The 15,561-nt window shown below is 38.6% G+C and overlaps 1 protein-coding gene across 5 annotated transcripts in view; it reads left to right on the top strand.

The window, feature by feature from the left end:
• The window catches only part of LOC123757772 (dyslexia-associated protein KIAA0319-like protein), a 222,933-nt gene extending 211,757 nt beyond the window's left edge, over positions 1-11,176 (top strand). For all 5 annotated transcript variants that reach the window (XM_069329507.1, XM_069329511.1, XM_069329508.1 and 2 more), the window contains 2 exons: positions 9,025-9,216; positions 10,063-11,176. In XM_069329507.1, coding sequence (XP_069185608.1) covers positions 9,025-9,216; positions 10,063-10,208 — 338 coding nt within the window. In that variant the 3' untranslated portion in view covers positions 10,209-11,176. The remainder of the gene's footprint in view (positions 1-9,024; positions 9,217-10,062) is intronic.
• Positions 11,177-15,561: the final 4,385 nt, after the last annotated feature.

The raw sequence follows: 15,561 nt of genomic DNA, 5'->3' as shown, positions 1-15,561 counted from the left end.
TTCTTATGAAGTGATGAAGCTACCCATTTCCTTATGAATGAGGTCAATTTTTTTTTATTGGAGTTAAAATTAACGTAGATATATGACCGAACCTAACCAACCCTACCTAACCTAACCTAACCTATCTTTATAGGTTAGGTTGGGTTAGGTAGCCGGAAAAGTTAACTTAGGTTAGGTTAGGTAGGTTAGGTAGTCGAAAAACAATTAATTCATGAAAACTTGGCTTATTAGGCAAATCGGGCCTTGCATAGTAGGCTGAGAAGTGCGTTCTGGCTACTAGGTACGACATATATATATATATATATATATATATATATGTTATACCTAGTAGCCAGAACGCACTTTTCGGCCTACTATGCAAGGCCCGATTTGCCTAATAAGCCAAGTTTTCCTGAATTAATATATTTTCTCTAAATTTTTTCTTATGAAATGATAAAGCTACCGATTTCATTATGTATGAGGTCAATTTTTTTTTATTGGAGTTAAAATTAACGTAGATATATGACCGAACCTAACCAACCCTACCTAACCTAACCTAACCTATCTTCATAGGTTAGGTTCGGTTAGGCAGCCGAAAAAGTTAGGTTAGGTAGGTTAGGTAGTCGAAAAACAAGTAATTCATGAAAACTTGGCTTATTAGGCAAATCGGGCCTTGCATAGTAGGCTGAGAAGTGCGTTCTGGCTACTAGGTACGACATGTATATATATATATATATATATATATATATATATATATATATATATATTATTGGTGTATACTGGCAGCAGGTTTTCTTTCAAACATGTTTCATTGAATATGACCGCATATTCTGTATTTATTATTTTCTGGTTTAGGGCTTCTATCCCTCTAACTATTTTCTTAGCATCAGGGCTTAATTGAAATAGGAGTTCTCCAAAACTCATTTTCGTACTTTTAAGGTGAACAAAAGAAGTGATTTACTATAGAGTGTATTACACTTATTTGTATAATTTGCACGACGTATCGAACCTCCATGGTTCATTCTCAAGTGAACAGATCTTACAATACTAGTTGATTTTATACCCGCATTAGGTCAGGTGATAATACAATGAAGGTGAAAACATGGGGGGATACATAAGGGATAAACATAGGGGCTGCAGAAGGCTTATTGGCCCATACGAGGCATCTCCTATCTAAACACAAAGATTAATCCAGTGTAATTGGCCTGTTATGTTGGACATTGTCTTCTGTGTTGGCATCGATATGTTCTTGTCTTGTCCTTACTCTCATGGTGGGTAGAGTAAATAGTTCCGTGATTTGGGTGTTCATGGTAGGTCGCTCTATTCTTATGTGAATTGCCTCAAGAATTTGAGGCAATTCATTCGGCATCAAAGAGCTCATTCGGCATCAACTAAACAAGAAGAAGGAAGCCCTCCAAACCTTTATAGAGCAGGCGGAGCATCTGTTAAACAAATGGACCCAGTACGACATCCCTATCCAACTCAAGCAAACCATCAACAGTGAACTATTTAACCTGAAACAACAACATAAAACTCTTGTAAAAACAAAGACACTCCGTAAGTTAACATCCCTAAACGGTGGACAGCTAAAAATCCCTCGTCCTAAAGATGGCTACTTTAACCTGACTTCTTATGATCTTACCCAGGACCAACGAGACCTCTTAAATCTTGGTCTAAATTGTCAATTCTTATCTAAACCAAAGATGCATCAAAAACGCCTGGAAATCGAAATGCTTCTGGACGATATCCATAAGCTAGAAGACAACAAAAAAGTCATCACCACTGACACACTTCAAGCTGAACTACTTGCAGAAGCAGGGAAAAAACAAGGAACATATTCATCTACAATCTTAACCCCACGACTCAAAGAAGCAGCGAAACAACTAAAAAATCTGAAAGACGTAACAATAAGAAAAGCCGACAAAACAGCAGCATATGTATTGATTCCTACCCATGAATACATGAACAAAATTAGCGACATCCTAAGTGACGACTCCAAATTTCAACGAATCACGAGGAACCCCGTAGAAGACCTTAAGCGGAAAGTAAACAAAACAATTACAGCAATCAACGCAAAGAAAGGTAGTGTGCATTTCAATAAACTTCAAGGCGACTATGGTTTAGGATATGCCTACGGCAATGTTAAGACGCATAAACCAGGTAACCCACTACGCCCTATAATCAGCCAAATACCAACCCCAACTTATCACCTGGCAAAGAAACTCAATGAACTCCTAACTCCATACACTCCAAGTAAGTTTAGTCTACAATCATCAGCAGATTTCCTAGAATTGATCAAATCTACCCAGCCCGATGGAATCATCGCTTCCCTGGACGTTGAATCCCTTTTTACCAACGTCCCAGTCGACACAACCATAGGAATGATACTGGACAGAGTATACAGAGACGAGAGCACCCCCAAATTAGACATACCTGAGCCACACTTGAAAAGTCTTCTCGAAGCATGTACAAAGGAAGCCCCTTTCATCAGTCCACAAGGAGACATGTATTTACAAATAGACGGAGTAGCAATGGGCTCCCCCTTAGGAGTTTTATTTGCTAATTTTTATATGGGAACCATCGAAGATAGGGTCTTCAGTAGCAGACAAAAACCAACTGTATACTGCCGTTATGTAGATGATATATTCGTAATAGTAAAAGACTCAGATGAACTAATTGACCTAAAAAGACACCTAGAGAGAGAGTCAGTACTCCGATTTACACATGAAAATAGTGAAAATAACAGTCTGCCATTCTTGGATGTACACAAAAACAGGAACCTCTTTAAGCACCAACGTATATACCAAGCCCACCAACATAGGATTATGCCTGAATGGTAGAAGTGAGTGCCCCCAAAGATACAAAGCCAGTGTTCTCAATGCTTATATTCGTCGAGCGCTTACCCACTGCTCTGAATGGAGCAACGTGAGTAGAGAGTTTGAAAGAGTAACTCAGGTATTGGTGAACAACGGATATAGCAACGCGGAAATAAACGCTGCTATAAGAAGACACTTGGACCGTTGGTATAATTCAGAACCTAGAACAGAAACCACAACACCCCCAATAAAATTATATTACAAATCAACCATGCACAGTGAACATATAAAAGAGGAAAGAATAATGAAAGAAATAATCCGTAAAGGAGTAAAAAGCACTACTCCTAACCAAAACATAAACCTGATAATATTCTACAAAACCAAGAAGACTTCCGAACTCCTTATCAAAAACAGCCCGAAGTCGACGGAGAACCCTCTACAGCAGTCAAGCATTGTATACATGTACACTTGCCCCCACGAAGGATGTAACCTTCAATGTAAGTACATAGGTATGACGTCGACCAAGCTGACGAGGCGTTTGACATGCCATCTTCAATCTGGTGCCCCTAGGAATCACATGAGACAAGCCCATGACATTACTCTAACAAGAGAAATGTTGAACAAGAATACTTGCATAATAGACAAAACCCAAGATTCAAGAAGATTACAAATTCTTGAGGCAATTCACATAAGAATAGAGCGACCTACCATGAACACCCAAATCACGGAACTATTTACTCTACCCACCATGAGAGTAAGGACAAGACAAGAACATATCGATGCCAACACAGAAGACAATGTCCAACATAACAGGCCAATTACACTGGATTAATCTTTGCGTTTAGATAGGAGATGCCTCGTATGGGCCAATAAGCCTTCTGCAGCCCCTATGTTTATCTTTTATGTATCCCCCCATGTTTTCACCTTCATTGTATTATCACCTGACCTAATGCGGGTATAAAATCAACTAGTATTGTAAGATCTGTTCACTTGAGAATGAACCATGGAGGTTCGAAACGTCGTGCAAAATTATACAAATAAGTGTAATACACTCTATAGTAAATCACTTCTTTTCTTCACCTTAAAAGTACGAAAATGAGTTTTGGAGAACTCCTATTTCAATTAAGCCCTGATGCTAAGAAAATAGTTAGAGGGATAGAAGCCCTAAACCAGAAAATAATAAATACAGAATATGCGGTCATATTCAATGATATATATATATATATATATATATATATATATATATATATATATATATATATATATATATATATATATATATATGTATGTCGTACCTAGTAGCCAGAACACACTTCTCAGCCTACTATGCAAGGCCCGATTTGCCTAATAAGCCAAGTTTTCATGAATTATTTGTTTTTCGACTACCTAACCTAACCTAACTTTTTCGGCTACCTAACCTAACCTAACCTATAAAGATAGGTTAGGTTAGGTTAGGTAGGGTTGGTTAGGTTCGGTCGTATATCTACGTTAACTTTAACTCCAATAAAAAAAAATTGACATCATACATATTGAAATAGGTAGCTTTATCATTTCATTAGAAAAAAATTAGAGAAAATATATTAATTCAGGAAAACTTGGCTTATTAGGCAATTCGAGCCTTGCATAGTAGGCTGAGAAGTGCGTTCTGGCTACTAGGTACGACATATATATATATATATATATATATATATATATATATATATATATATATATATATATATATATATATAATTTTGGAGAATTGATTTTTGAATTACCACCAACAGTGAAAAGAAATGTACGAAAGATTGAGAAAATTCGTGTTAGAATTATTAATCTTACCTTTTCGGTCATATTTAATAATATATGTCTACAGGAAAGACTGCTACCAAAATATATTAATATAAATATATATATATATATATACAGTATCCACTCTATTTAACGGCCTCTTTTATACCGATCTGCCGGTATTAACGACCGGTTTGGGAGCCCAGTATCTAGAGCCTGCTATACCGGTCTGCGGTCGATATTACCGACAGTCTGTATTGGGTTTGTTGTGGCATCAGCGTCCCCTCACATGGCGACCAGGCCGCCACCGACCTGGATTGTCCAGAGTCATATATTACATCTTAATTTTCTTTTAAAATGATTCACTTTAATGAAGAAAATTGTAAATTATTATTAATAAAATATTTTGAAACAGTTTTTATTAAGCAAAAGTCTTTGTTTTCTTATTAAATACCTTTTATAGTATGTATAGGCACTAGGTATTTTTTTCCCACGGACCTAGTATGTACTCCGCCGGGCCATGTATTCCCATTGTTTACCGTGAACTCGCGCGGCTAGCTTCAATTGTGAAGGATATTACTGTACTTTAATTGTAATCTTTTTAATTTACAAAATGCCAAAAGTTACCCAAAGGAAGCGCCTGACGGTTGCACAGAAGCTGGAGTTAATTGAGAAACTTGATAAAGGTTATTCTCATGCACGAGCAGCAGCAGAGTTTAACATTCAACATAATTGTCAATAGTGAAGTAGAATTAGAACTCATGTGAATTAGTAGTAAGGCTAGCTGTTGTGTGAAGTGAGTTCCTGAAAATAAGTGTACTGTACATACAGTATGTACCCTGTATACAATATAAACAATATAAAACAAGCGCTGCAGAGGATGACGTAATCATCACAGCTTCGTAATCTTCAGCTTCATTAAAAGTAAGTCAATTTACCAATTTTATTATAGTATTACAAGATATTAATTGTTTTTTTTCAACAAAAGCTACATATTAGTCTCTGCAAATGTATATTCTATCGTCAGCAGAGAAAAGGTGAGCTCAAAATATTTCGTCTTGGCTAGCTCTCAGTGACAAGGCTCGATCGCCATTGTTATGGCATGGCCGCCACAGCCTGTGTCGTAACATTAAAAGTAAGTCAATTTACCAATTTTATTATAGTATTACAAGATATTAATTGTTTTTTTTCAACAAAAGCTACATATTAGTCTCTGCAAATGTATATTCTATCGTCAGCAGAGAAAAGGTGAGCTCAAAATATTTCGTCTTAGCTAGCTCTCAGTGACAAGGCTCGATCGCCATTGTTATGGCATGGCCGCCACAGCCTGTGTCGTAACATTAAAAATACATTACCTGCACTGTTCAGGGTAAATCAAAACACATCTCTAAAATTTTATTAAGACAATATTAACTCACTGATTGATACATGAAATATTTTTCAATACAAAGGAATGAATCAATTTTTTCCCACCCATCTGGACTTGATCAGAGCGTGTTCACACATCATCCATGCAGCAGCCAGCAACTGGCTTAATCGTCGGCCGTGCACTAAATTGGAATGCAATTAAACAATGAACTTTATTTAATTTTAGTTATACAGTATAAAATATATCCTACCTGAATGTTACTTGAAAAATTACCCGACCCGACTTAACGTCGGAAATAACGGAGCTCCGTAAATAACGACTAGGGCTCAGCCCCTTATAGGCTGTTAAATTGAGTGGATACTTATATATATATATATATATATATATATATATATATATATATATATATATATATATATATATATATTACATTTTCAAAGACTTCACAAATACACAACTGATTAGAACTTGCGTTTCCCTGATTTTATATCTACATTTGAGTGAGGTGGGAAGGGTGATGTGGCATTACATTTGAGTGAGGTGGGAAGGATGACGTGGCATTAACACAAGACAGAACACTAGAGGATATTAATAGGGTATTAAAAGTATCAACACAAGACAGAACAGAAACAATGGGTATTGAATAGAAGTGTTTGTAGAGAGCCTATTGGTCCATATTTCTTGATGCTTCTATATTGGAGCGGAGTCTTGAGGTGGGTAGAATATAGTTGTGCAATAATTGGCTGTTGATTGCTGGTGTTGACTTCTTGATGTGTAGTGCCTCGCAAACGTCAAGCCGCCTGCTATCGCTGTATCTATCGATGATTTCTGTGTTGTTTACTAGGATTTCTCTGGCGATGGTTTGGTTATGGGAAGAGATTATATGTTCCTTAATGGAGCCCTGTTGTTTATGCATCGTTAAACGCCTAGAAAGAGATGTTGTTGTCTTGCCTATATACTGGGTTTTTTGGAGCTTACAGTCCCCAAGTGGGCATTTGAAGGCATAGACGACGTTAGTCTCTTTTAAAGCGTTCTGTTTCATTGTCTGGAGAGTTTCTCATGAGTAGGCTGGCCGTTTTTCTGGTTTTATAGTAAATCGTCAGTTGTATCCTCTGATTTTTGTCTGTAGGGATAACGTTTCTATTAACAATATGTTTCAGGACCCTTTCCTCTGTTTTATGAGCTGTGGAAAAGAAGTTCCTGTAAAATAGTCTAATAGGGGGTATAGGTGTTGTGTTAGTTGTCTCTTCGGAGGTTGCATGGCTTTTCACTTTCCTTCTTATGATGTCTTCGATGAAACCATTGGAGAAGCCGTTATTGACTAGGACCTGCCTTACCCTACAGAGTTCTTCGTCGACTTGCTTCCATTCTGAGCTGTGGCTGAGAGCACGGTCGACGTACCTCGTTACCACCTCGTTACGTCGACCGTGCTCTCAGCCACAGCTCAGAATGGAAGCAAGTCGACGAAGAACTCTGTAGGGTAAGGCAGGTCCTAGTCAATAACGGCTTCTCCAATGGTTTCATCGAAGACATCATAAGAAGGAAAGTGAAAAGCCATGCAACCTCCGAAGAGACAACTAACACAACACCTATACCCCCTATTAGACTATTTTACAGGAACTTCTTTTCCACAGCTCATAAAACAGAGGAAAGGGTCCTGAAAGATATTGTTAATAGAAACGTTATCCCTACAGACAAAAATCAGAGGATACAACTGACGATTTACTATAAAACCAGAAAAACGGCCAGCCTACTCATGAGAAACTCTCCAGACACGAAACAGAACGCTTTAAAAGAGACTAACGTCGTCTATGCCTTCAAATGCCCACTTGGGGACTGTAAGCTCCAAAAAACCCAGTATATAGGCAAGACAACAACATCTCTTTCTAGGCGTTTAACGATGCATAAACAACAGGGCTCCATTAAGGAACATATAATCTCTTCCCATAACCAAACCATCGCCAGAGAAATCCTAGTAAACAACACAGAAATCATCGATAGATACAGCGATAGCAGGCGGCTTGACGTTTGCGAGGCACTACACATCAAGAAGTCAACACCAGCAATCAACAGCCAATTATTGCACAACTATATTCTACCCACCTCAAGACTCCGCTCCAATATAGAAGCATCAAGAAATATGGACCAATAGGCTCTCTACAAACACTTCTATTCAATACCCATTGTTTCTGTTCTGTCTTGTGTTGATACTTTTAATACCCTATTAATATCCTCTAGTGTTCTGTCTTGTGTTAATGCCACATCATCCTTCCCACCTCACTCAAATGTAATGCCACATCACCCTTCCCACCTCACTCAAATGTAGATATATATATATATATATATATATATATATATATATATATATATATATATATTTATATATATATATATATATATATATATATATATATATATATATATATATTTATATATATATATATATATATATATATATATATATATATATTTATATATATATATATATTTATATATATATATATATTTATATATATATATATTTATATATATATATATTTATATATATATATATATATATATATATATTTATATATATATATATATATATATATATATATATATATATATATGTCGTACCTAATAGCCAGAACGCACTTCTCAGCCTACTATTCAAGGCCCGATTTGCCTAATAAGCCAAGTTTTCATGAATTAATGTTTTTTCGTCTACCTAACCTACCTAACCTAACCTAACCTAGCTTTTTTTGGCTACCTAACCTAACCTTACCTATAAATATAGGTTAGGTTAGGTTAGGTAGGGTTGGTTAGGTTCGGTCATATATCTACGTTAATTTTAACTCCAATAAAAAAAAATTGACCTCATACATAGAGAAAAGGGTTGCTTTATCATTTCATAAGAAAAAAATTATAGTAAATATATTAATTCAGGAAAACTTGGCTTATTAGGCAAATCGGGCCTTGAATAGTAGGCTGAGAAGTGAGTTCTGGCTATTAGGTACGACATATATATATATATATATATATATATATATATATATTATAAAATAAATGTGTGTGTGTGTACTAAAATTGCATAAATTTTATTTTCAGATTGGAGTGTTGTTTATGTATTTGTAACAATATGCCTGGTAGTGCTTGCCACAGGATTGATAGGATGGGGTATAATATCACTTCTAGTGAGGAAGTTTGGAGGTAATGCTCGACCTCACCGCAAGCCACCTCGTTATTCACTGCTTGATGGCCATGAGGAAAGCATTAAACATAAGTGGGGCCTAATTCCAGGTAGGTACTTACCTAATTGTGCTTCTTTGTGGATTGAACTTCAATTTTTTTATCCCACTTCTCAACCTTCAATTGACTGGTGTACAACATTTCAAGTTGTATACAGAGTCTGCCTCAATCACTTTGCATAGATTGAAAACATTTTCTTTGAAGAATTTGGTTTTCTATAAATAGAATTCACGGCCACACTGAAATAGTTTTTGAATTACATATTTCACATTAGTTACATTAATACAATATAATATTGACAAATGTAATGATACCTAACCTAATCTACCCTGAACCTACCCTAACCTTAACCTAACCTAACCATGGATAGATAGTAGATAATAGCACAAATTATATACTGTAGTTGTTCTCAATCCATTCCTTTGAGTGGATCTCCTCCCTGAAGACAGGTTGAATCACCAGACACTCATGGGTCATAGAATTCGGGTATATTATCAAAGTCTTGGATGCTTCCAGGTTGCAGCACTGGGGGAGCTACTGAGGGGCTCTTTCAAAAATTTTTGTTTACCTTCCCTAGAAGGTAAAATAAAATTAAAAGGGATATGATTAAAGTACAGTACTGAATACAAATTAATGAAAGCATTTAACTTGCACTTGAACACAGGCAGCAGGATTGTGAAAGTACTGTCATTAGCCATAACTTTCTTTTACCTTGGCAGAGTATAGCATAAAGATTTCATAGCTTGTTATATTGTGGTTCTTTCCTGAGTACAGTGTAAGTGGTGCTTTAAAAGTTTTGCATACATTTATTTTAAAATATCTCGGTTCATTCATGACTATCTTTTACGATTATTAGTGTTTTTACTAATTTCTGAATATTTTCTTTCCCAAATGAAGTTAAGAGTCGCAATTCTGGTAGTCTACTTGAATCAGCCTCAGAGAGTGACAGTGATGCAGAAATTCTCTTTGACTCCAGGAAGATGAAGCACAAAGCTGATAAACAAAGAAATGGGTATCATAAATTATCAAGAATTCGTACTTAGCCTAGCAATTTATAATGAACATACTTTCCTAATGATTCTTTCTGGGTTAAATATGCAAGACAATATTGAAATCTCAGAAGTTTAATTTATTTTATGGTGACAAGTACAGTCCTTCTCATTCATTTTTTGTTCCAAAGTTAGTACCATACACTATTCTGGTTGTCACTGGCTTTGTTGTCTACTGCACATAATTTCTCCCTTTCTGTAATCATGTTTTCATATTAAAAGCACATTAAAACAGTGTGCTGTATTTCACTTTGTAAAATTAATGAATATATATGATGGATTTACAGCAATTAAAGGTTTGATTGAAGGTGTTGGGATGCAAAGCCTTATTGTCTTTTAAATTATTTTGTCCTCAGAATTGTGGGGAATACTTAATTTATTTGCTGTCAAAATTATATTGATGATTTTTTCAGGTATGATTAAATCCATATGATTATTACATGATTCGGCTATTACACATGTTAATAGAGTACAGTACTGTATTCTGACTTACTCTATTGTAGCTCGAAGCTTTTAGTCTGTAAATTCTTTCTCAATTCATTGCTAATTTTAGAGATATATAAATAAATCAAAGAATTGTATATACTGTAATTATATATTTATTCATTGCTATGGTGGTTTTTGCAAAGATGAAATGAATGTTGTGGATCTTAAGGTTTTGAATGTTCACATCATGTGATAGTTGGAGCACCTAGTAACTGAATAGAGTTTTGGGGCATTTACAGAGAGAGAAGCTGGAAGCACTTGATGACTAGGTGAGAGTTTAGAGCAGTATCACGTTTTGTGTAAGGGTTTGAAAGAAAATATGGTTTGGTTAGGACTGTGCATTCTGTGGTTGGGTGCAAATTCAGGTTTCACTGGCACTTTGCAAAAAATTTTGGTTCAAAATTTTTATAGCATTTTCATGATGTATACCTTGGTGTAATCACATAATATACAGTATTGTACATTAAAATACAAAAGCTTCATCATATCCTAAGTGAATGGCGATTAAAGTTGGAAGCAGTAATTTTGCCATTCGTAAATCAGACCCAGATATTCCATAAGCTCAGTGCTTTAAGTGACGTGTTGTGTTCACAAACCACCAACACGCTAGCATGTGAAACTCAAAATTTAAGGTCATAATATAAAAATGCCTTCTTAGCCACCTTCTTCAACTGTTCCTTAACCACTGCACTGCGCAACGCACCTTGAGGCTCTTGACAGGTAGTGCGTAATGCACCTCAGGGCTTTTATTGGTATAGCGCACCATTCAAAACTCCCGCAGCGACACGGGGTTCACATCAGCTTCCTCAGGGCTCTCCTAAACAGACGCCATTTAAAAAAAAAAAAAAATCGTGGGTAACATTCCTGGGTGTGAAGGTTACAGTACTGAGTGAGCAACCAAGGCTGGTACACGCAGCATAACAGCATTGCTGTTCAGCTTTTGACCACAGCATCACCTAAAATTTTCTAAATATGTATCTGGTATTATTTAGTCATGATAGTATTACAAAAGAGCCTGACTGCGATAAAGACTGTGTACAATGTTCAGATATCGGTGAATAAATGCTGTTCAAGATGTTCACAGCGCTAGCTAGCCACAGCACACTGCCATTATTTTGTCCATCTAAAATTCTTCAAACAATTTCTCATGTTCCTTTACAAAATAAACATCTGGGAAAATTATTCATTTACATGATTTAGTGACCAGGATTCTGATAATAGCAGGATTGTGGTGAGAATTAACAATGTGAATTAGCAGTGGGAGGAGTATTTTTGGTGAGGGAGGTTGGGAGAGGTGGCGTCACCTGCTGGCTGGTGTGTGGCAACATGTTATTGTCTGGAATCACCATACCAGCTTAGTGGTTCGCTATGGTGAACACAAATGTAGATACTTGTATATAATGTGTGTATAGAGTGTAATAACAGCAAAAGGCTTTTGTTGGGAGGAGCCATTTAAGTAAGGGGGAGTGAGTGAGGCTGTTGTCTGCTGTGTGACTTATCATGCAGTGGCAACTATGCTGTTTAGACACCATACCAGCTTATTAACCCTTTAGTTATGCAAGACATATGATGCGTTGAGTGACTTGCAGTAACTTGCACTCGGCATCATATGATGTTTTGGAGTACCGCGCAAGATTTAAACGGCCCACGGATACACGGGGTTCACCACACCTTCATCAGGGCTCTTGTAAACAGACTTCATTTTTAAAACAAATCGTGGGCCAAATTCCTGGGTGTGAGGGGCCTCAGTATCAAGTGAGCTACCAAGCCTGACGCACACAGCATGAGCTCACAGCACTGCTGTTCAGCTTGTGACCACAGCATTGCCTAAAAATGCCATAATATACATGTTCTTGCTATTATTTAGCGATGATATTATTACAGAAGACCACTGACTGTGATAAAACTGACCAGGGTTCTGATAATAGCAGGATTGTGGTGATATTTAGCGCTGTGCTCCATGGAGAGAGGAGTAATGCTGTGGGAGGGAGGGTGGTGGCATTGTCTTCTGACTGTGTGTGGCCACCTTTTATTGACTGCACTCGCCATACCACCTTAGTGGTTCGCTATGGTGAACACACATATAGATACTTATATATAACGTGTGTATAGAGTGTAATAACAGCAATAGGAGTAGGTTGGGAGCCGCCATTTTGGTGAGGGAGGTGCATCATCTGCACGACATGTTGTTTACTGGTGACCACTATGGCATTTGGGCACCATACCAGCTTATTTGTACAGGTATGGTGAATAAAATGGGTAGATACTTAAATATAATGTGCTTATATAGCGTAATAACACCAGAAACAGTATTGTTGGAGGAGAAATATTAGTGCTGCTGGCCTTGAGGCCAGCCGCAACCAGCTGACTGTGGGAGTAGTTACGTCTTTGTGCCTTTACTCACCATACAAGCTTAGATGTACAGTTATGGTGAACAAAACATGTAAATACTTATATATAATGTCTGTGTATAGTGAATAAATGCAAGAACAGTATTGTGGGAGGAGAATGAAGACGAGTGAGGTGTTGTTGAGGGAGGAGTGGCAGCGAGTGGCTGGCTGGTGTGTGGCGGTCACTCCTCATTGCATTTTGACTCGCAATACAAACTTAGGGGTTCGTTATGGTGAGCAAAACATGCAGATACTTACATATAACCTGTGTATAGTGTAATAACAGCAAACTATTTGTTTATTGTTTTATGAACATAATAATTGAATCACTAATATGCACACCATAATTTTGAGTACATCGATGGTTCACACATTTTATTATATAAATATATCACAATTCACTCTATTGAATAATATTACTGCAAAAAATTAAGAAAAATCAATCGGTGACATTGAAATAATTAGGTAATAATATATTTATGGCAACTGCCGCCTGACAGCTCGAGCGAAGTAGACCTCATCTGGCGAAGGGTCTGTCAACGCCCCTTTTCTGGGGAGAGCCCCGTCGGCTCCCCGGAGCTTTACCAGGCTGATATGCTAATGTTAGACTTTGGCATCAGTCATGTGTATGGAGTTCTAGGGCCTACCGGGGACCACGGCCAGAACGTGGCCCCCTCAGAGAGGCAAGGGGAGCAATGGCCTATAGAAACCCCTGTGTGGTTGGAAGCATTCTATGTCTGCCATCGACCAGGTCAAGCATCCAGAAAGGTAAGCATTCCAAAACAAACCCCTATTCTGGTTAAAATTGCTAACAAAAGCCGAACGAGTGGATAGAACTCCCCAACAGAAAACATGCAAACTAGTATGACGTCACACGTCACCGCGCCGCTGTCTGCGCAGCTCCCCCCTCCCCGGGAGGGGGAAGGGGAAGCCCCAGACCTCCCATGCCGGCTATCCACCCATCAGTTCTTCAGCTGATACTATGGGCACCGGTTGTGTGCTCCGGCTCCAGTAATTGTTTCAGCACTGTACCTAGAGTGTGGTGTCTGTCTTCTAAGTAGTGCGTGAGCCGGGAGTGAGTCTCCAGTACTCGGGCTGCATGCGCCTAGGGTTCCCTTCCCTAGGTGCCCTGTAAGTACTGCCCTTGGGGCTTGGGGCCACCTTCCACAAGTTCCTTGGGTTCTGTCCCTGCTAGGCCGTTTACTGCTTGGTTTTCGGCCGCTCTTTGTGTGCTCGGGTGTTCTGTTTCCCTTGTTCGCCTTAGGGTAAGGGGCAGTTTTGCACTGGTGGGGCGCAGGGTACTGCGCAGCTTGTCTCCACCAATCATGGCGGCCGGCTCTGTTCTGCTTGGGTACACTGTCCTCTTGCGAGGTTTTCTTTTTCTTTTTTCTGCCTGGTGGGGGGTCTGCCTTCGTTCTTTCCCCTTGTGTCCCTTGTGTTCTGAGTATTTTTCTGGTGGTTCTCCCTGCTAGGTCCCCGTGAGTGTACACGTCCCGGGGGTTCAGCTCTTAGAAAGTTGTTTGGTAGCTTTGGGCGCCTGTTAGAAGTACCTTGCCTGGGATTACCTGAGCGCGAGTCCTCTTATAGTAAACGCTCGGGACCCTGGGAAACCCCTGGGGGCATGCGGGTCTGATGGATGTGACCCCAGAGTCCCCCCTCGCTTCCAGCGAGTTTGAGGGTTGCTCTCACCCCTTGTCTCCAGGTGACTCTCTGTTTTGCCTCCGTCTGCTGCCTGTGGGGTCGATGATACCTTCGACCCGGAGTCCTGCGAGTTTTGTTGCTCGTTGTGGCTCGGTTACCCAGTTGTGCTGACTCTGCGGGTGCGGGCAGCAGGGGCGTTGTGCTTAGAGCCTTGGTGGTGGCAACGCTCTCGTTTGTTTGCAGGCGATGAGTCACAATAACGTGGCTGAAGTATGTTGACCAGACCACACACTAGAAGTTGAAGGGACGACGACGTTTCGGTCCGTCCTGGACCATTCTCAAGTCGATTGTGATGAGGACAGGTAGGGGCAGGCAATAAATAGGCAAGAGAGAGCTGAGGAGGAAAGTAAGGTGTAGGGGATAGTAGTAATAATGAGAACTGCAGAAGGCCTATTGGCCCATACGAGGCAGCTCCCATTATAACTACCGAAGGAGATAGTAATAGGAATAAGAAGAGGATAGCAAGGGAGCGTAGGAGAAGACAATGCACAGAAAAAAGGGAGAAGAGAGAAAGAAAATGAAAGAGAAAAAGAAAAAGAAAGATAAATGGAAGGGGTAAGCTTATGTTAAGTCACGTTTGTTAGAAAGATTAGAGCATTTGAGTATATACTGTGAAAGGGAAGAGTCCACAGTTTAGGATGAAATTTCTTTCATCCTAAACCTGCTTCCAACACTAGTAGCACTGTACTATGCCTTCCCTTCATATCTGAACTCAAAACTTTTACCAATACCTTTCATCCTCTTGACATTAAACTCGCCTTTCGACAAAC

The sequence above is a fragment of the Procambarus clarkii genome, chromosome 22 (assembly GCF_040958095.1).
Source record: "Procambarus clarkii isolate CNS0578487 chromosome 22, FALCON_Pclarkii_2.0, whole genome shotgun sequence".
Lineage (NCBI taxonomy): Eukaryota > Metazoa > Arthropoda > Malacostraca > Decapoda > Cambaridae > Procambarus > Procambarus clarkii.
The sequence above is the reverse complement of the archived record's forward strand: the minus strand, read 5'-3'. Positions and strand labels throughout refer to the sequence as shown.